The sequence below is a fragment of the Triticum dicoccoides genome, chromosome 7A, assembly GCF_002162155.2.
Source record: "Triticum dicoccoides isolate Atlit2015 ecotype Zavitan chromosome 7A, WEW_v2.0, whole genome shotgun sequence".
Taxonomy (NCBI): Eukaryota; Viridiplantae; Streptophyta; class Magnoliopsida; order Poales; family Poaceae; genus Triticum; species Triticum dicoccoides.
Genome location: NC_041392.1, coordinates 127562793 through 127585990, shown reverse-complemented (window position 1 = coordinate 127585990; position 23198 = coordinate 127562793). Strand labels below are relative to the sequence as shown.

General features: G+C 43.5%; 1 protein-coding gene across 1 annotated transcript; it reads right to left on the bottom strand.

Annotated features, from left to right (window-relative positions):
- Positions 1-1157: 1157 nt before the first annotated feature.
- On the bottom strand, positions 1158-8382 carry LOC119328735. Its single transcript, XM_037601709.1, has 18 exons — positions 8337-8382; positions 7130-7780; positions 6860-7033; positions 6634-6744; positions 6351-6540; positions 6025-6227; positions 5860-5941; positions 5689-5751; positions 5401-5603; positions 5223-5294; positions 5051-5128; positions 2845-3110; positions 2450-2619; positions 2236-2288; positions 1988-2119; positions 1783-1895; positions 1514-1691; positions 1158-1413 (listed from the first exon to the last, which is right to left on the bottom strand). Exons 2-18 carry the CDS (start codon positions 7655-7657, stop codon positions 1402-1404), a joined length of 2628 nt encoding a protein of 875 aa, XP_037457606.1. The 5' UTR covers positions 7658-7780; positions 8337-8382; the 3' UTR covers positions 1158-1401.
- Positions 8383-23198: the final 14816 nt, after the last annotated feature.

The following is a 23198-nucleotide window of genomic DNA, read 5'->3' as shown; positions in this document are numbered from 1 at the left end:
TAAAATCAACGAGATGATCCACAAAGAACAAATTAGGGTGGAGTTTCTTCACCTACAAGACATATCAACATCAAACTGTAAATCTGGGGATTACATAATCTTTGCATGCTTCATAAAAAATAATTACAATGACATGGACAATAAATTACACTGTAATTCAGAGATGGTTCCACTGTAAAATCCGGGGTAATTATAATGTGAATACCAAAAACATTAGTACCCTATAACTGCACTGTAAAAACCCTTGACCTTGTAGTGGTTATTAAAATACATTGAAAATACAGTGTAAATCAAGTGCAAAAGCCAATGGAATTTACATAAAAAAACATTACGCATTTTACATGAAACTTTCCAGGATTTACAGTGTAAAAACCCATAACTTATACACCATAAAACCCAAGATTTAGAGTATGTTTTCACACTGAACTCACACTGTAAAAAACGCATGAACTTACATTGCAAGTTCCGAGGATTTACACTGTAACTTCCCGGGATTTACACTGTAACTTACAGATTATCAAAAACACTGTAAGTTCCCGGGGTTTACAGTGTAAAAAGCACATGAACTTACACTATAAAAACCCATAACTTACATAGTATTAACTCCAAAACGATTTACAGTGCAATTCCTCTAAACTTACATTGAGGGAAAAAGAAGACTAAGAAATGGAAAACCTATATGAAATTCATGGGAATAAACATAGAAAAATCCACGGTACATTACACTATGAAACTACTAAAAAATATACAGTAACTAAGCATCGAAATTACATAGCAAATATAAAGAAACTAGGTAGTACAACGACAAGCCACACCCAAATATTACACACAAAGGAAAAAATACAAAACCAGCAAGCATTCTTTTACCTGAAAAAATATTGAACTTGAAACACTGACAATCTCAGTTTAATTATTGGGGGGCTTCAGAAAGAATTAAACCAACCCTGCAATAACAACAAAGAGACAAAAATGTTCAGAAAAATACTAAACACCCTAAAAAGGAAAAAAACAAAACAAAAAGAATGAGTTAGGAGGAAATGAACCTTGATTACCCAAGAACGTCTAACTGCCGTTGAAGCAACAATGCTTGATAATACAGTAAAATAAAAAGAAATCAAACAACCACAAAGGAACGAAAAACAAACACATAAAACAAATGGGATAATGAAACCATCCTTCTCAAACTACTCTGTAAAAAGAGTCACTAATTCACGACATTAAAGATCAAACAGCCATCCAAATACACATACATGACATGTAGACCAAAAAGCGTACAAATTTATCGTATTTAATCACACTACTGACAAACAAAACATTGCCAGCAGTACTACTATCTATAATTTCTCGGAATGCATAGTTTTAACCAAAGCCCTCAATGCCGCAATGCATCTCCCAGGAACCCTAAGCCTTGATCTGTACAAAAGAAAATACAACATACTATAATATTGTTCAACAAGAAATAAACACATCAAACCAAAAATCAAAAAGAGAAGCATACAAAAAGAAAACTCACATCATCAAAGAAGTGGGTGACAAAAGTCTTGTCGACACTGTTGAATCCACTGAAATACAACTCATTAGCCAATCTGATTCTTATGTTGTCAACATCGGCTGCGCCAAACATATTGCCAATTGGGGTCCTAGGAGTCCAGTGCTTCAGATACATGATAGTGAAAACACCACAATCATCCCTGAAAAGAAAGAAAACCAAAACAATAAGAAACCTGAGAAGAAAAATGGACAGAAGGGACAGCCAAAAGGGAAAAGGAGATATAGAAATACCAGTTATTTTGCTGTGGAAGAGTAGGGTACACAATGTCAAAATTCTCAAAGTCAATGCGCTTACGCAGGATAGGAGTCACATACTGATCCCAGATTGTTATGAAATTTTCAATCTATATCAAAAGACGGAATAATCATCAGCACAACAACACATCGGGAAGTAAAAAAGGCATGAATAACTAAAGGAAAAAATAGTTTTGATTACCAATTTATCACGAATTCCCAGATGAAAATGATCCTTTGCCCCGTACAGAGAATCAAGAAATGCAAAAGCCCTCTCCTTCAAGCAAACAACAAAGGTGAACCAGTGTTTCTCCTGTCCAATGGGAAAGAACTGCTGCAGACCAAATCTAGACAAAATTAGACATCAACAGAAAAATAAAAAATAACTAAAAGGACAAAATACAACAAGGACACACGCGTACTAAAAAGATGAAGCATAAAACAACTAACCAAATTACTTCTCCACATTGGGAAAGCACTGTTAGCACCAGTAAAAGCATTGCCTACAATATCAACATCAGTACCTCTCAGGATGGTTTCCTGAAAAAGAGAAGAAATTATAACTACATACCAGAAATTCAAAAAGGAAGACACAAACATGCTTAAAAATGCTTATATAAAAAATACCACAAAATAAGAAAAAGAATGACATAATACAACATACCCCAATATAAGAGAAGAAAAAAATGTTTCTTTGATATTGACGGGTGAGCTTGTTTGAACAAATAACGACAAACGCACAAAATCAAGAAATTATCCACATGTTCTTTTGACTTCAAAGTTGCAAGATTGCGATAGCTACAGTAGGCTCGGTCATATCGAATTGCTTCATATCTACAAAAGAAATATAATAAAACCGAATCAAAAAATATATTCACCCTGAGGATAAAAAAAGAGAGTCAAAGTAACAATTAAAACACATTGGAAAAGGAAGTAAAAAAAATAGAACCTGCTAAAATGATAGCTACAAACCCTACCAGTCTAAAAACAAGTTCAAACATTAGCATTTGATAAAAGCATTTCAAAAAGGGAAAAATATACAAGGCCAAAAAAACGTACTTGCACCAACTTGCATGACTCCCAATTTCCACCATTGCTAGGTGGTGACGCCTTTCTTTAGCAGTAACAGGGAACTTGTTACCCTGAGGAACATAAGGATCCAAGTTATATCTACCTGGTAAAACCATCCTGCGAGGTTGATGACCACCAGATGAACCACTAGGAAAAACGAAAGATGCGCCATCCGCTTTAGGAACTTGAGCAGGAGAGAGTTCTTTAGAGGCATTCCCAGAAGACAATATCTCTACTTCTGGACTAGCAGTAGCCTGAAAACATACAAAGTAGCAGAAAGGAAAAAAAAAGAATCAGAACAAAAAGAAACATGATGACTAAATTATAAAAAAGATGAACATAAGGGGAGAAAGGAAGAGAAATTGTCATTACTTTTTGATTCTTAGGGTAACGACTAGTTGATTCAGGTTATGTTAAGTTGAAGTTGTTAAGCTTGTTGTAAGCATCATCAGTAGATCTTGAAAGGTCTTTGCATCTAGCAACAAAACTGGAAGTCCCCACAATTTGAACATCGTCTACTCCCTTCTAAAACATACATTGATAAAACATGCAAGAAAAAGAATTAGATTAAGACGGGCATTAACTAAAACTATGCTGCAACTACCAATAGAGACATCAAAAAATCTGACATGATGGGAGTAGTTCAAATGTTAAATAAGAAGCAATCAGAAAATCCTGGGTTTTGCTACTCATTTGGGCTTGGTGGTGTACTAGATTGTGTGGTGATTGCATTAGCTTTGACACTACATTCCTAACAAACAAGTACAACATCCCATTCGCTCCATTTGTCGCAATTTCTCCACATGGAAACACCAAAAATCAGAAGAAAAAAACTAACCCACATTTCTTCTTCACGCTCATTATGCAAAAAAATGAAGCAGAAGCAACAAGTAGTCGATATATTAAAAACACATGGTTGAATATTAAAGTGCAAACTAGAAAACTGATAACAAAAGACAAGGCATGCAACATTTACAGACCTCAAACCACATATATTAAAGTGTAAAAAAATAAACTCTGGTGAATTACAAGATGTAAGACACAATAGCAATTAGAGACCTCAACCATGCAAATTAAAAGACTGTCATAACTAGGGTGAAGAAAAACAATGAAAAGCTATAGGGGATTATAGTCCCCGCCCACAAAAATTACAGTGTAAAACTCTGCTCACTTACAGTGTAAGCCCTAGAAAAAAAACACTGTAATACATACCACGTACTACAGTCCTCACACACACATAATAGTGTAAAAACTAGTCAATTACGGTGTAAGCTCGCAAAATTTACAGTGTAAAAACTATACTCAATTACGGTGTAAGCTCACAAAAATTACAGTGTAAAACTCTACACAATTACAGTGTAAGCCGCATGGTTAATTACAGTGCAAAACTCAGTGTATAAATCCACTTAATTGCAATATAAAATCCTGAAGAATTACATTGCACTACTTAATTGCAATATAAAATCCTGAAGACTTACATTGTATAAATCCACTTAATTGCAATATACCCTCGGACATACAAAAATACAGTGTATAAATCCACTTAATTGCAATATAAAATCCTGAAGAATTACATTGCACTACTTAAATTTACAGTACTCAAACACACAACTTATAGTGTAAAAATCCACTTAATTATAGTGTAAAACTCTGAAGAATTACATCATCAGCCATACTCAAATTACAGTACTAAAACACACAACTTACACTATAAAACTCTGGATAATTACATAGTAAGTCATGCAAAAAATACAGTGTAAATATCTACACTGTAAGTATTACAGTACTCAAACACACAACTTACAGTGTAAATATCTACTTAATTACAGTGTATAACTCTGAAGAATTACATCGTCAGCATACTCAAATTACAGTACTAAAAACACACAACTTATACTGTAGTACTCTGGATAATTACATAGTAAAGTCAGGAAAAAAAACACAGCCCCCAAACCATATATTTCAGTGAAAAACTATAGGGAATTACATTGTAAAACTCTGGTGATTTACAGTCAACACTAGCAGTCATCAACAAATGATGCTAAAACTAGAGTATAAAACTCAACCATTCTAAGTCAGCCACACACAATGCAATAGTTTATACTGAGAATCAGAGACCAAAAGAGCAGACTAAAATGCAAAAAGCAAGGTAAAAAGAATCAATAAACAAAAAACACAAAGAAAAGCACCATACCTGATCATTAAGGTGGCTTGAGTAGAAATTTGACTTTGAAACTTCAGAAGGAGGCAGATTCACCATTTCAATGCAATCCTGCAAAAAAAAGGAACAAACGGAAAATCAGAAGTAAAAAATAAAAACCATCTACTAAACGAGAAGACAAGAATTAAAATTCAAAAAAAATTACCTCATCTTTCGCAGGATCAATCGAACTCAAGAATCTTTCGACATTATACTGAGAGCACTCAACATCATCTATCTGAATATAAAACAATGAAACAAACAAAATCACTACTGAAAATAACATGGAAAATAAGAATGAACAAGAAAAGAATAAAAGGACAAACAAAAAGGGAGATGCTAACCACATTACGGAACCTCTGCGTCAAACGAGTAGGAACCAGAGGGGACAATCCTCCAACATAAGAGACACCATCTTTAACTTTGTGGTGTTCAATAGAATCTTCAGGATGTGATTGAACGCCAAGAGAGCGACTGAATTCAGCAAAACTTGGTTTTTGAAAATCATTGACAACAACCTTGGGCTCGCACTTCTTTTCAGGACCGCCTACACAAAAACACAAAAGAGGGTCAGCTACAAAGAAAAAGAAAATGAAAACTATGCCCCTGGAAATAATTAAACAAACAATTACCTGATTGCATTAGCGAAGAACCAACATCAGGGATTGGGCACTGCATTGTTGACGGGGATACACCTACAAAAGGAAAATAAACAAGCACACATGAACGACAGGAAAAAATCTAAAAGAAGAACCCATGGGATAACAGAAAAATGCAAAATAAAAAGAAGCGAAAGATCAAACCTATAGCATCAAAAGCACTTTTTGCGCAAGATAGAGGAGCCATTGGAATTGCACCTTCAGCATTAGCTTCATTCACCACACTCTATCAAACAAAAAAAACAAAAAATATTAGCCTAAATGCATCAAAGCAATCAAAACATAAAGCTGTTGTTACTGGACAAATACCTCAACACACACCTTAGGAACTGGAGATGAACTAGATAATACTACCGGATTGAGAAAATCTCCATCCGAAATAACACCAGCAGCAAAAGTAGAAGGTTCATTCAGATTGGGGATTGGGGGTTGGACTTGAGAAGACGGCTTTTCGACAACAGTTTCAATGTTTCTTTTAGGAATGAAAGAGTGAATAGAAACAGACTTATTGCCTTCAAAAAAGAAGAAAGAAATAACACTAACATGAGCAAAAAAAACTAACAAATCATACAATAAAAAATTACATAAAAACAGAAATAAAGACAAGATAAAGAGAACACCAGGAAGGAACTAACCAAAAGAGAAGTTGTTTAGAGATTGAACATCGCTTGGAGAAAATTTTGCTGTAGCAATAGATTTCACATTCAAAGCTGAGTTTGCTATGCAATCAAGGACATCAATTACAAGAGATTCTGACCATTCTACAAATAGCTTAGGCTTATCTTTGTTCCTGGATTGAACAAGGTCTATAACTACCTGAGCAGCCTGAAAAAGAAAAGGAATTCAGTAAACCCACAAGATTAAACAAAAAGAAAAATAGAAAAAGGCACAAAAGAGCATACTCAGAACTATGCTAACCTCTAACCCAAAACGAGCACCAAATGATTTCTGCACATTCATTTCAAAAAGTTTGGCATTGCAAAGGGGGACATCATCATCCTTGCTTGATGAAGATTTCTCGATAGACTGCTACATCGACAAAAAAATAAAGTTGACATCAGAACATACAGAGTAACATCAACAACCACAAAAAGTGAAAGTAAAAAACAAAGAACAAATGTACAAACAAGCAGAAAAAATAAACCTGCGGATGAACTGAAGGACACAGCTGCTTTAGAGGCCTCTTACCAAAAGATCGGCTATTGTTTCTATCAAGCTCTGAAAATTGCTTAACTTTGTTGCCTCTCCATGCTAGGATCCAAGGCTTTACATCAGGGAGAGAGTGAAGACCAAAATTGAGATGGTCAAGGTAACACACCTAGAAAAAATAAGAGCAAATGAAAGGATTGAAATGAATATAACATGTCAAAATCAAACTTAAAAAAGGAAAAAGAAGAACAATAACAACACTTACAGCAAAAGCATAGTGACAACCGCCAAACGTCACTGATCTTTTGGAAGCAACTTTAGTGGAATCCTTGAACTTCTTTATGCAACTCAACAGCCACTCATAAACAAATTTCGACAGATCATAGTTACGCACAGAAGGACAATCCCTAAAGATATGAAGGTACTTTGGGCTAGGACTGAGGCTAGAGTTGGGACAAAGGAATGATGAGAAAGCAGCAATCATGAAACAAATAAAGACATCTTCATCAGGCAACTCGACTTCGGTTGATTTTAGCTTGTTTGCAAAGGACACGGGAGGAATACTGGTCACGTTGAAGTGAGAGAGGATAAAGTCACGACCGGATTCAGGATCACACACAAGTGGCTCACCATCTACTGGAAGGTCGAGGATGCCATGAATATCATACTTGGTCATTGGGATAAATTTCTTTTTGAGCTGGAATTCAGATGAAGGGACATCGAACCTACTGGCAAGCCACTTCACTAACCTGAGCAGCACCTTGGTCCTAGCAAACTCTAAGAGATAGCCCATGCCATATCTCTGGACAACACCACGATACCTAGAACACAAACCATCAACAACACCAGAGAAGAACTTTCCAGAATATCTAGTGAAAGTAGCACAAGTAGGGTAATCACTAGAGCGTTTCTGCCTCTACAAAAACAACAAAAGAGAAACACCAAATCAACCACTCAAATAAATTACCACGCATTACTATTACTTAGTACAGAAAAATACAATTGCTGTCACATCCCTAGCTTCTGCTGCTGCCTAGTGTTTGCATCATGTTTAAATTTTGAAACTTGAACTGAGGAAAATTGGAAGCCTCAAAACCCTAAATAAAAGAAGGGCAAAAACCCTAAAATCTCATTCATTGTTCCAAAATGCTCTTCTTAGATGTTTAATATTTTTGTCAAGGGTTTTGATCCAAACCAAAAATAATGAACATTTTAAAAGGATTTATTTTTGGGATTTTGAATTTAAATCATTAGCTATTTGAATTTGAATTATATTCATATAATTAGAATATAATTTCAAATACCCCTGAAATATTTTATGAGTTTTGGAAAAGTCCATCTAGCAAAATAAAAATATTCAGAGGAGTTTTTGGCATTGTTTGAATTATTTTAAATTCAAAACAGTGGCAAAACAAATTAAAAAAAATATAAAACAACAGAAATAGGAAAAGCAGAGAGGAGAGAAATCTTACCTGGTGCTCACCTGGTAGCCCAGCCGGCCCAGCTCCTGTGCGGCCCAGCCCATCTGGGCCTCCCCTGTCGTCTTCCTCCCTGCCAGGAGGACGGGCACGCGCCCGGCGCGCGCGGCCACGCGCCCCGGCCACCTCCTGCTTCCCACCGCTGCCCCGACGCGCCTGCGAGTGCCACGCACTCCCCCTCGCCCCCTGCACCTCTCCTCTCTCCCCCTGGACCCCATCCCCTCCTCTGCTCCCCTCTCGCGCGCACCACCGAGCGGAGCTCGTTGCCGCCGTCCACTGCCACCACGGCCACCGGGCCTCCCTCGCTTCCCCGACTAGCCCACAAGCTCCGCCACTCCGTCATCGACCCACCTCACTGAGCCACGCCCCTCCAGAAGCCCTCGAAGTGCTGCCCCGACGTTTTTCCCCTCCTCGGACCCGCCGGTCGCCGTCGCCGATTCGTCGGCTCCGGACCGTCCCCGGCCTCGTCTCCGCCTTGAATGGCTCCGCTGTGAGCCCCCGGTCATCTTCCCCCTAATCCCGCCTCCGTATGATTGCCATAGCCGCCGCCCCCTTGCTAACAGCAGCAGCCGCCGCATGGGATCGTCGCCGGCGAAACCCCGGTGACCATTTGGTCACGGGCGTGCACCCGTTGTGCTGGCCGCGACCCGTAGAGCCCCTCCAGCGCCTCAGCTCCCTCGTTTGTGAGCAGCAGCGTCGAAACGCCCGACGCCCGAGCTCCGGCCGCCGCCAGGAGCTCGTTTCCGGCGAACCCCAGCCTCCCTGTGCCCAGCTGCGTGCGCCCCTAGATGCGCGGGAGCACGGGCTCCCTCTTGGTGCCCTCAGCGCGACCAGCCGCGGGCTGTAGCGCCGTCCCGAGCAACTCCGGCGAGGTCTCGCCGTCGCCGTGGTCGCCGGCGTCACTTGCTGACGTGGCTGGCTTAATTAGCCACTAAACACCGCACCGTGTCACTGACACCTAGGCCCCACGCTTTAATTAATCCTAGTTTATTTTCTGTTTAGTTTAATCTAATTACAGTGGCCCCACGCGTCAGTTTTGACCGTGCCGACGTGGCCGTTGACCGGGCCCACACGTCAGCGGCACTAACCAGCCCCAGTCACTGACCAGTGGACCCCACTGGTCAGGTTTGACCACCAGCAGCGTCTGTTGACCTGCTGACATCATAGTGACGCAATGCTGACGCAGTAAGTATTTCTGGAATTAAAATAAATCAGGAAATGATTTATAAATTTCAGAAAATACCCCAAACTTCTAAAAATCATATAAAATCAACCGTAACTCCAAATGAAACAAATTATATATGAAAAATTATCAGAAAAATTCAAGGAATCCATGTGTACCATTTCCATGCATGTTAGAACAACTTATCACTACTGTTTAGGACAAATGAAGTGAATGGCATTTAAATAATCACATATGGAGTTTGAATTTGAATCTTGTATTCAAACCAACCCCATTTAACTTGTTGCTAGATGCATTAGCCCAAAACACATTCATTTTTCCATGTCATGATCATGCATCATATTGTGCATTGCATTGATTGTGTTCCCTTCTGTGTTGCCGGTATTTGTCCCCTCTCGATAGACGTGATACCGATGATGTGATCGTTGACACTGGTGAAGACTCAATGCTATCTTCAGAAGTGCCAGGCAAGCAAAACCCCCTTGTTCATTCCGATAAAATCCCACTCTCTCGCTCCTGCTCTCTTTTACTACATTAGGACAACAACGATTCATCTGTTACTTGCTGCGGTAGTTGAACCCCTTTATCCTCTGCATGACCTGTCATTGCCACAGTAAATAGATGAAACCCACTAGCATGAGTAGGAGTTGTTTGAGCCCTGTTGTGCCTACTCATTCTTGCTTGTTTGTCATGCCTGCTACTGCTTAGAGTTGAGTCAGGTCTGATTCATTGGGGATGAATCAAAGGTGTGTGAACATGTCCTACTGTGTGTAAGCTAAGTGGTGAACACGATTTGGTAAAGGTAGCGGTGAGAGGCCATGTAGGAGTACATGGTGGGTTATCTCATTGAAGCCGTCCTTAGGAACTGAGTTCTGTGTTTGTGATCCATGACTCAGCTACTACCATACATTGGGCCCTGAAATATGACCCCGCTCGACTTCTTAACCACCCTTGTCCTCTGTCCAGGAGTTGCAACTAGATTCTGGTGTTTCTAGTATGCTGGAGGCTGTGGGTAGCGCTGACCGGAGGGGTGGGCTGTGATGCGGTAGGCACGTGGCACGGTGTACCGGGCACCCATTTGGTGTCTCGGGAACCCTGTTCACATCGTTTGGGGTTGTGAGCGAAACTCCGGCCGGATCTCCTCATGGGTGGAACCCGAATAGGCGATAAACCTGGACTAGAGACTTGAGTGTTTAGGTAGGTCGTGGTCTACACCCACGTCGGCTTTCGCTTGAAGTCTGTCGAGCACATGTCGTGTGCAGACGCTAAGTGGTGGAAACATGTATGAAGAAGTACACCCCTGCAGGGTTAACATCATCTATTCGAATAGCCGTGTCCGCGGAAAAGGACTTCTGGGTTGCTTATATTAGTTCATAGACAAGTGAAAGTGGATACTCTAAAATACGCAAGATAAGCGTGAGTGCTATGGATGGCGTTCTCGTAGGGAGACGGGAGCGGATCCATAGTGGTGTATTGATATGGTGAATATGTGGACTCGTGTGCGCCACCTCAAAAGAGTTACTTGCAGTCGTAGTTCAGGATAGCCACCAAGTCAAAGTTGGCTTGCTGCAGTTAAACCCCACCATCCCCTTTGTTGATAATGATGCATATGTAGTTAGTTCTGATGTAAGTCTTGCTGGGTACATTTGTACTCACGTGTGCCTATTTTATGTTTTTGCAGAGAGATTTCGGTCTCGCTAGTAGTTCCGCGTGGACTTCGACGTTTAGCTTGTTACCTCAGCTACGATCTTGTGCCCTCGGCAGGATTTGGTAGATAGTCAGGCTTCTCAGCCTTTTTCATCTATAGATGTCTGTACTCAGACATGATAGCTTCCGCTTGTGCTTTGATTTGTATGCTCTGAATGTTGGGTCATGAGACCCCTGTTTGTAATATCTCGCTCCTCGGAGCCTAATGAATACATACTTGTGTCGTAGAGTCATGTTGTGATGCCTTGTTATATTTGCACATATCGAGCATATTGTGTGTATGATTGAAATGCTTGGTATGTGTGGGATCTGACTATCTAGTTGTTTATCTTTAGTAGCCTCTCTTACCGGGAAATGTCTCCTAGTGTTTCCACCGAGCCATGGTAGCTTGCTACTGCTCCGAAACACTTAGGCTGGCCGGCATGTGTCCTTCTTCGTTCCTGTGTCTGTCCCTTCGAGGAAATGTCACGCGATGAATACCGGAGTCCTATTAGCCCGCTACAGCCCGGTTCACCGGAGTCCTGCTAGCCCAGTGCTACAGCCTGGATTCACTCGCTGATGACCGACACGTTCGATGCTGGGTCATGGATGCCTGTCCCTGTAAGTTTGTGCCACTTTGGGTTTACGACTAGCCATGTCAGCCCGGGCTCCTTATCATATGGATGCTAGCGACACTATCATATACGTGTGCCAAAAGGCGCAAACGGTCCCGGGCAAAGATAAGGCGACACCCGTGGGAATACCGTGCGTGAGGCCGCAAAGTGATATGAGGTGTTACATGCTAGATCGATGTGGCATTGAGTCGGGGTCCTGACAGCGTTGGTATCAGAGCTTGACTGCCTGTAGGATTACCAAGCCAAACTGGTCGAAGTTGAGTCTAGAAATTCTTTAGTTATATAAGGGAATTGATTGTGGGATGGAACGTAAGGCTCTTTTTACTCCTTATACCTTATGCCCTTCTGATCTGAGTCATCTTATCTTTCCTACGGGGATTAAGAACTAGGCTATCTCTTCTTTCTATCAGGATCACGTGCTACTAATCTGTAGACTTATAAGATTGTTGGATTTAAGCTTGAGTTCAGTTCCTACGACTTCTGTATGTTAACTGTTGATCTCGAAACCTTGATATTGTGCTTCTGAGTGGTTATGCCACCATTTTGGTGAATGTCTCAAATCTTTTCTGAGTATTTACAGCCGTTATGCTGTCCGAGTCATCCCAGGTTTCTAAATAGTCTGATGCATTTGCAAATCCTTTCTTTCCGTTCCCGATGTCCTTTATGGTCAGAATAAGCACACTAACCGGTGCGTTGAGGTAATTTATTGCCTTGACATATATGTTGGAGCTATTATTATGACCCTAGGTGTTTAGGGAGTCACCTAGTAATCTAGCAATGTTTTGTGTTCCCAGTGTGAAGATTCTGGCCATCATTCTCGAAAGCATCTCGTGGTGCTACTTAGTTAGTAGGCATTTCACTTCTGGGTTTTCGAACCGAGATTCACCCTACTTACTTCATGTTGATAGTAATTGCTAGCTCCCTTTGGGATATTAGTAACCTTTGCGATAGTCCTCGAGGTCCGTGGTATATCATTTTTCCAAATACCATGAACCATTCTTGGCAGGAGTTCTTTTGAACCAAAAAAATCACAACCAGAGTGCTCTTGATGAGTTCTCCATTCTATATTGTGAATCTGCCAGTTCCACCTCTCTGCATGGGTTATCCGGAAGAAATATGTTGAACTTCGTTCGACATGCTAAACCATGCATTCACAACTCAGAAAATCGTATGTTCCTTTGAGTTGTCCCACTCTAGTTGTCTTCTGACCCTCGTCTATCAATTGATAGTCAAGATTATGTGTGCATTCGTTCATCGATGCCTATTACTCTTGTGGTCCGTCAAGCCATTCTATTCCGGAATGACTAGGAGAAACAAACTCCAGTACCTCTTCCATATCCAGGATTGGGTCAAAAAAAAAGTTGTGCTCCGCAGAACAAATTGCTAATCCAGCTTTTGCTCTGCTCTACCTTGGAGTATTACCATCTTTATATCGGGATTGTTATAGGAATTGCACACCACCCTATGAACTCTTGGTACAGTGATACTTCTCACCATCATTATTCATATCTCGGTCCCTGTGTTGTTGCAACCGGAACGCCGACAAGTGAATCGTGATGTGTGAAATCAATACTCCTAGCAACCTCGTTGCTTGGTAGTTAAAGGACAATAATTTCATTCTTAGCGTGTTGGTTTTTGAATCATCCTTCTAAGACTGATCGTGCTACCTAGTCCTTATTTTGGTGCACCCTTCGATTGATGAGTTAGGATCTTGTCAAGTCCTCGCTCATTTGATCATATCGTCTTGCCCTCAAAAGCGAGATTGTTCTCGAGCTTAGTAACATATCGGTGGTTCATGATTTTCCGAATATCTTCTCGGAAGTATTACCAGGTTGTCCCCTGACTGTTATGTTGAGCTCGTGATCAAGTTGGTTTCTTGTGAACCACCCTCTCTCCAAGAATCGGTGCTAGATATCCCTAAGCTAGTTGGTTAAGCTAGACAACAACTTGGAGAGTTGGAAGATAAAAGCTTGCCTGACTTAGTTCGTTCCAAAGGGATATTCTTGTGTAGTGTGTGTTGAAGAAAGATGATATCTTCATCGATTGGTCCGTGTGATCAGTTGCTGGACCTATTGTCTTATCAATCCTTTGATTTGAGTGTGGGCTATCGTCAAATCAAATCAGTACCAACGATGCTCGTAATGTTGTCTTACTCGTGGTTGATCCCTCGAGCATACACCATTACATCTTTGGTCTGACCAATGCTATCACCGTGCTCACATGATGGTGGAAGTCCAGTGATATGGAGATTCCGATGAGTTGTTGTTGAGCCATCAGTAGCATTTTGTCTCCCCCCATGAATCATGTTGAACATCAACCTAGTGTTGGAAACTTGTGTAAGCATTTCTTCGTGTTTCGTTCATGAAGCCTATGTTTGGATGAAAGTAGTGACTTCCTCTAATTCATGTGCATATGATGTAAGTTACCGCCGTGAATTCCAGGAAGATTGTTTTGTTTCCTTTGGAATCATCCCAAATCAGTCATGCACACGTGCGAAGTATTCTGTAGTCTGGAGGCTTGCAACCTTCATTCTATATGTGTCCCTAGCACACTAAGCCACTGATTGACTTGTTCAAGGAAAAGAAGTCTATGCTTGGGATCTAATCCATGGACTTGCGTAAAGACTTCGATATCCTCGATGATGGTTCCCCACCTGAACTCGGTAGTGTTTAATTATAAGACTACTACGTGGCCATGCTTGTCTCGGACAACGTGTTCATATGTTTGTAGCAGAACCAGCTCATGTTTTGGAGCTTACTATCGTAGTTCATTCCCCGAGAATCTTGCAACGTCATCTCGTCGATTTGTGTTGCAAACTTTCATTTTTCTTTCTAGACTCGATGAGTCTGGAATATCCTGACACCAACCAGATCTGAATCTCAGGCAGATATGATGGTTGGAACATTTCCCAAGAACTATAATACTGGTCCCTCGATAACCGGTAAAGTGGATGTCATGGCCAACACACCCAACCGGAAGACCTATTATTGTAGTATCTTGATTGAAGAAGTTGGCCACCTCCTCATAAGGACTTCGTAGGATCTACCCCCTAGCTATTCCTTATGATTTTAGTGTTTCCGAAGTACGACCTTTACCTGATGGTCTAGATACCAGACCATTTCAAGGAATGGGATACGCTAGTACATCAAGGAGAACATTAGAAGCGGAGTGCTAAATGTCTCTCGGTCGATCATCCAGATTTCGTCCCCTTGGCCTCGCTAAGGTGAAATATGAGAAAGTGTTATCCTCCTTTGCATCTGCATCGTCCATCGTTGGTCATCATGGTAGTATGTTGTGTTGTCAGCACCCTTGACATGGATGTTGGTAAAACCCTGATGATTATGGAAATGCTCAAGTTCTTGAGAGCACGCACAAGCGCTAGGTGTTATCATCGACACTAATTGGGATGCTCTCAGTTTCCTCGGTTATGCTATAACTTTTCAAACAGTGAATTCACTCTCTATTGTTGGATTCTTCTCCAGTTACCAGAATCATTCCCAGCATTTGCATTTTGTTCCCAGCTTGCACCGCCAATGTGCCATTCTACCATGGGTCTCTTCCATTTCCGGTGGTAAGCAAATTCATCCATTACGTTGTCTTCAACAAGGTAATCCACATCATCCAAGTCCGACTATGCCATTCTACCGAACCCCTCTAAATGATCGATTATGATTTGCCTTAAGTTGGTATAAAGAGTTTCAATGATCTTTGAATCAAAGGTAATTCTTTTTGCCACTTAAGGGGATATTTCTACGAGTCACCTTCCCTAAGGTGCATCGCTGTGGCATCATGGAAAACTCAACTCCTCGCTGCATTGACAACCGTTCACCACCCTTTTAAGCGTGGAATTGTTGTCAACCTAGTGAACCCTCGTCATCTGTCTCACTCCATTTCTTTAGATCTATGCTTCGTGTCTCAGCTCGAGAGATGCGACAATGTCTCATCCCATGAGTTGATCCTGAGTTGTTCGGTCTTCGAGAAGATAGATTCTTCTAGAGTTTTCCTTTCCTCTTCTCGTCATGTTAGTTGGAGTTCCCAGAGCTAGACGACAAGACAAAGATGGTGATCGAAACAACGTTCCTATGAAGTGCAACCTGGATCGTGAAGATTGTGCTAGTTTGCGTTTCCCCTTCATCTTACCCTACGCTTGAATCTTGGGACGAGATTCTTGTTTAGTGGGGGCGAGTTGTCACATCCCTAGCTTCTGGTGCTGCCTAGTGTTTGCATCATGTTTAAATTTTGAAACTTGAACTGAGGAAAATTGGAAGCCTCAAAACCCTAAATAAAAGAAGGGCAAAAACCCTAAAATCTCATTCATTGTTCCAAAATGCTCTTCTTAGATGTTTAATATTTTTGGCAAGGGTTTTGATCCAAACCAAAAATAATGAACATTTTAAAAGGATTTATTTGGGGGATTTTGAATTTAAATCATTAGCTATTTGAATTTGAATTATATTCATATAATTAGAATATAATTTCAAATACCCCTGAAATATTTTATGAGTTTTGGAAAAGTCCATCTAGCAAAATAAAAATATTCAGAGGAGTTTTTGGCATTGTTTGAATTATTTTAAATTCAAAACAGTGGCAAAACAAATTTTAAAAAAATATAAAACAACAGAAATAGGAAAAGCAGAGAGGAGAGAAATCTTACCTGGCGCTCACCTGGTAGCCCAGCCGGCCCAGCTCCTGTGCGGCCCAGCCCATCTGGGCCTCCCCTGTCGTCTTCCTCCCTGCCAGGAGGACGGGCACGCGCCCGGCGCGCGCAGCCACGCGCCCCGGCCACCTCCTGCTTCCCACCGCTGCCCCGACGCGCCTGCGAGTGCCACGCACTCCCCCTCGCCCCCTGCACCTCTCCTCTCTCCCCCTGGACCCCATCCCCTCCTCTGCTCCCCTCTCGCGCGCACCACCGAGCGGAGCTCGTCGCCGCCGTCCACTGCCACCACGGCCACCGGGCCTCCCTCTCTTCCCCGACTAGCCCACAAGCTCCGCCACTCCGTCCTCGACCCACCTCACCGAGCCACACCCCTCCAAAAGCCCCCGAAGCGCCGCCCCGACGTTTTTCCCCTCCTCGGACCCGCCGGTCGCCGTCGCCGATTCGTCGGCTCCGGACCGTCCCCGGCCTCGTCTCCGCCTCGAATGGATCCGCTGTGAGCCCCTCTGTATGATTGCCGTAGCCGCCGCCCCCTTGCTAACAGCAGCCGCCGCCGCATGGGATCGTCGCCGGCGAAATCCCGGTGACCATTTGGTCACGGGCGTGCACCCGTTGTGCTGGCCGCGACCCGTAGAGCCCCTCCAGCGCCTCAGCTCCCTCGTTTGTGAGCAGCAGCGTCGAAACGCCCGATGCCCGAGCTCCGGCCGCCGCCAGGAGCTCGTTTCCGGCGAACCCCGGCCTCCCTGTGCCCAGCTGCGTGCGCCCCTAGATGCGCGGGAGCACGGGCTCCCTCTTGGTGCCCTCAGCGCGACTAGCCGTGGGCTGTAGCGCCGTCCCGAGCAACTCCGGCGAGGTCTCGCCGTCGCCGTGGTCGCCGGCGTCACTTGCTGACGTGGCTGGCTTAATTAGCCACTAAACACCGCACCGTGTCACTAACACCTAGGCCCCACGCTTTAATTAATCCTAGTTTATTTTCCGTTTAGTTTATTCTAATTACAGTGGCCCCACGCGTCAGTTTTGACCGTGCCGACGTGGCCGTTGACCGGGCCCACACGTCAGCGGCACTAACCAGCCCCAGTCACTGACAAGTGGACCCCACTGGTCAGGTTTGACCACCAGCAGCGTCTGTTGACCTGCTGACATCATAGTGACGCAATGCTGACGCAGTAAGTATTTCTGGAAACTAAAATAAATCAGGAAATGATTTATAAATTTCAGAAAATACCCCAAACTTCTAAAAATCATATAAAATCAACCGTAACTCCAAATGAAACAAATTATATTTGAAAAATTATCAGAAAAATTCAAGGAATCCATCTGTACCATTTCCATGCATGTTAGAACAACTTATCACTATTGTTTAGGACAAATGAAGTGAATGGCATTTAAATAATCACATATGGAGTTTGAATTTGAATCTTGTATTCAAACCAACCCCATTTAACTTGTTGCTAGATGCATTAGCCCAAAACACATTCATTTTGCCATGTCATGATCATGCATCATATTGTGCATTGCATTGATTGTGTTCCCTTCTGTGTTGCCGGTATTTGTCCCCTCTCGATAGACGTGATACCGATGATGTGATCGTTGACACTGGTGAAGACTCAATGCTATCTTCAGAAGTGCCAGGCAAGCAAAACCCCCTTGTTCATTCCGATAAAATCCCACTCTCTCGCTCCTGCTCTCTTTTACTGCATTAGGACAACAACGATTCATCTGTTACTTGCTGCGGTAGTTGAACCCCTTTATCCTCTGCATGACCTGTCATTGCCACAGTAAATAGATGAAACCCACTAGCATGAGTAGGAGTTGTTTGAGCCCTGTTGTGCCTACTCATTCTTGCTTGTTTGTCATGCCTGCTACTGCTTAGAGTTGAGTCAGGTCTGATTCATCGGGGATGAATCAGAGGTGTGTGAACATGTTCTACTGTGTGTAAGCTAAGTGGTGAACACGATTTGGTAAAGGTAGCGGTGAGAGGCCATGTAGGAGTACATGGTGGGTTGTCTCATTGAAGCCGTCCTTAGGAACTGAGTTCTGTGTTTGTGATCCATGACTCAGCTACTACCATACATTGGGCCCTGAAATATGACCCCGCTCGACTTGTTAACCACCCTTGTCCTCTGTCCAGGAGTTGCAAGTAGTTTCTGGTGTTTGTAGTATGCTGGAGGCCGTGGGCAGCGCTGACCGGAGGGGTGGGCTGTGATGCGGTAGGCACGTGGCACGGTGTACCGGGCGCTCGTTTGGTGTCTCGGGAACCCTGTTCACATCGTTTGGGGTGTGAGCGAAACTCCGGCCGGATCTCCTCATGGGTGGAACCCGAATAGGCGATAAACCTGGACTAGAGACTTGAGTGTTTAGGCAGGTCGTGGTCTACACCCACGTCGGCTTTCGCTTGAAGTCTGCCGAGCACATGTCGTGTGCAGACGCTAAGTGGTGGAAACATGTATGAAGAAGTACACCCCTGCAGGGTTAACATCATCTATTCGAATAGCCGTGTCCGCGGAAAAGGACTTCTGGGTTGCTTATATCAGTTAATAGACAAGTGAAAGTGGATACTCTAAAATACGCAAGATAAGCGTGAGTGCTATGGATGGCGTTCTCGTAGGGAGACGGGAGCGGATCCATAGTGGTGTATTGATATGGTGAATATGTGGACTCGTGTGCGCCACCTCAAAAGAGTTACTTGCAGTCGTAGTTCAGGATAGCCACCGAGTCAAAGCTGGCTTGCTGCAGTTAAACCCCACCATCCCCTTTGTTGATAATGATGCATATGTAGTTAGTTCTGATGTAAGTCTTGCTGGGTACATTTGTACTCACGTTTGCCTATTTTATGTTTTTGCAGAGAGACTTCGGTCTCGCTAGTAGTTCCGCGTGGACTTCGACGTTTAGCTTGTTACCTCAGCTACGATCTTGTTACCTCGGCAGGATTTGGTAGATAGTCAGGCTTCTCAGCCTTTTTCATCTATAGATGTCTGTACTCAGACATGATAGCTTCCGCTTGTGCTTTGATTTGTATGCTCTGAATGTTGGGTCATGAGACCCCTGTTTGTAATATCTCGCTCCTCGGAGCCTAATGAATACATACTTGTGTCGTAGAGTCATGTTGTGATGCCTTGTTGTATTTGCACATATCGAGCATATTGTGTGTATGATTGAAATGCTTGGTATGTGTGGGATCTGACTATCTAGTTGTTTATCTTTAGTAGCCTCTCTTACCGGGAAATGTCTCCTAGTGTTTCCACCGAGCCATGGTAGCTTGCTACTGCTCCGGAACACTTAGGCTGGCCGGCATGTGTCCTTCTTCGTTCCTGTGTCTGTCCCTTCGGGGAAATGTCACGCGATGAATACCGGAGTCCTGTTAGCCCGCTACAGCCCGGTTCACCGGAGTCCTGCTAGCCCAGTGCTACAGCCTGGATTCACTCGCTGATGACCGACACGTTCGATGCTGGGTCATGGATGCCTGTCCCTGTAAGTTTGTGCCACTTTGGGTTTACGACTAGCCATGTTAGCCCGGGCTCCTTATCATATGGATGCTAGCGACACTATCATATACGTGTGCCAAAAGGCGCAAACGGTCCCGGGCAAAGGTAAGGCGACACCCTTGGGAATACCGTGCGTGAGGCCGCAAAGTGATATGAGGTGTTACATGCTAGATCGATGTGGCATTGAGTCGGGGTCCTGACAATTGCAATACATTGAAAAATACGGCTACTAAAATAAATGAACTTAAACTAGAAAATCACAAAAAACAACATGAGTGAGAACACATATCAAACCAGTCAAAAATTGCTTCAGATAACTATTACTTAGTACAAAAAAATTGCAGTACATTTGAATAAATGTAGTTACTGAGAATTGGACTTACACTAAAAAAATATAATTCATTGAGATAAAACTTCAAGCATTTTGCTTTCAGAAGTAGTAAAAACTACTGAAAATAATAGTAAAATAGGAACTAACCACATTTGTGACGCCCCCGATTTGACCGTATACTAATCATGCACGCAAATGTGTACGATCAACATCAAGGACTCACGGGAAGATATCACAACACAACTCTACAAATAAAATAAGTCATACAAGCATCATATTACAAGTCAGGGGCGTCGAGGGCTCGAATACAAGAGCTCGATCATAGACGAGTCAGCGGAAGCAACAATATCTGAGTACAGACATAAGTTAAACAAGTCTGCCTTAAGAAGGCTAGCACAAACTGGGATACAGATCGAAAGAGGCGTAGGCCTCCTGCCTGGGATCCTCCTAACTACTCCTGGTCGTCGTCAGCGGGCAGCACGTAGCAGTAGGCACCTCCGGTGCAGTAAGATTCATCGTCGACGGTGGCGTCTGGATCTTGGGCTCCAACATCTGGTTGCGACAACCAGGTAGAAGGGATATGGGGAAAAGAGGGAGAAAGCAACCGTGAGTACTCATCCAAAGTACTCGCAAGCAAGGAGCTACACTACATATGCATGGGTAAATGTGTAAAGGTCCATATCGGTGGACTGAACTGCAGAAAGCCAGAATAAGAGGAGGATAGCTAGTCCTTTCGAAGACTACGCTTCTGGCAACCTCCGTCTTGCAACATATAGAAGAGAGTAGACTGAAGTCCTCCAAGTATCATCACGTAGCATAATCCTAACCCATGATCCTCCCCTCGTCGCCCTGTGAGAGAGCGACCACCGGTTGTATCTCGCACTTGGAAGGGTGTGTTTTATTAAGTATCCAGTTCTAGTTGTCATAAGGTCAAGGTACAACTCCAAGTCGTCCTGTTACCGAAGATCACGGCCATTCGAATAGATTAACTTCCCTGCAGGGGTGCACCACATAACCCAACACGCTCGATCCCATTTGGTCGGACACACTTTCCTGGGTCATGCCCGGCCTCGGAAGATCAACACGTCGCAGCCCCACCTAGACCAACAGAGAGGTCAGCACGCCGGTCTAAACCTAAGCGCCCAGGGGTCTGGGCCCATCGCCCTTAGCACACCTGCACGTTGCGTGGGCAGCCGGAAGCAGACCTAGCCTAGTAGGCGTTCCAGTCCAATCCAGCGCGCGCCGCTCCGTTGCTGACGTCACAAAGGCTTCGGCTGATACCACGACGTCGAGTGCCCATAACTGTCCCCGCGTAGATGGTTAGTGCGTATAGGCCAATAGCCAGACTCAGATCAAATACCAAGATCTCGTTAAATGTGTTAAGTATCCGCGAACATCGACCAGGGCCAGGCCCACCTCTCTCCTAGGTGGTCTCAACCTGCCCTGTCGCTCCACCTAAAAGTAACAGTCGGGGGCCGTCGGGAACCCAGGCCAACCTCTACCGGGATGGAGCGACCTGCCCCTTCAGCCCCCATCTCCGAACAGTATCACAGGTAATGTAACTGTGTAAAGTATATAGTATATGCCCGTTATCACCTCCCGAAGTGACCACGGCCCAGTAGTATAGCATGGCAGACGGACAAGAGGGTAGGGCCACTGATGGAACACTAGCATCCTATACTAAGCAGTAGGATAGCAGGTAATGGTAACAACAGTAGTAGCAAGGATAGGCTATGCATCAGGATAGGAATAACGGAAAGCAGTAACATGCTACACTACTCTAATGCAAGCAGTATAGAGAAGAGTAGGCGATATCTGGTGATCAAGGGGGGGGGCTTGCCTGGTTGCTCTGGCAAGAGAGAGGGGTCGTCAACTCCGTAGTCGGACTGGGTAGCAGCGGCGTCGGTCTCGGTGTCTAGTGGAAGAAGAGGGGGAAGAAACAATGAATATAATGCAAATAGATGCATAACGATGCATGACAAGACAAGTAACGGTGCTAGGGGTGCCCCAACGCGGTATTAGGTGACACCGGTGAAGGGGGATAACATCCGGGAAAGTATCCCCGGTGTTTCGCGTTTTCGGACAGACGAACCGGAGGGGGGAAAGTTGCGTGTTCGCTATGCTAGGGATGCGTGGCGGATAAACGGGTTGCGTATTCAAATTCGTCTCGTCGTTCTGAGCAACTTTCATGTTGAAAATAATTTAATCCGAGTTACGGATTAAAAGATATGATTTTCTAAAGATTTTATTAACTTCTGGAATTTAATTAATTATTTAAATTTAATTCGAAAATAGATTTATGACATCAGCATGATGTCATGCTGACGTCAGCAGTCAACAGGGGTTGACTGGTCAACCTGACCAGTAGGCCCCACTAGTCAGTGACACATTTGAATTAAACATCTTAATTAACCTAATTAGTATTAATTAGGGGGGTGGGCCCCACTGTCATACTCTGTTAACTAATTAACTGAAATAATTAGTTTAATTAACAGATTAGTTAGGTTAATTAATTAATTAGGTTAATCTAATCAAGATTAAGTAAGTTAATTAATTAATTAATTAATATCTTATTTATTTATTTACTTAATTCTTTTTTTAATTCGTCTCACAGGGGCGGGCCCCACGTGTCTGTGGCCCAGAGGGGCCATAGCGGGTGCGGGCGACGTTTTCGGGCGCGGCCCGATTGGGCACACGCCCACGGGGCCGTGGCGGATGAGGCCGTGGAGGTCGGGCGGTCGCCGACGGAAGGGCAGCGGCGGGCGAGGGCGGTGGCTGCGGCAGAGCCACGCAACTGCGGGCGCGCGCGTGTGAGGAAGGCCGGGGCGAACGAGGTAGCTGCGGCGCCGGCGAGGTGGGGCCACGCGCAGGGTGGCCGATGG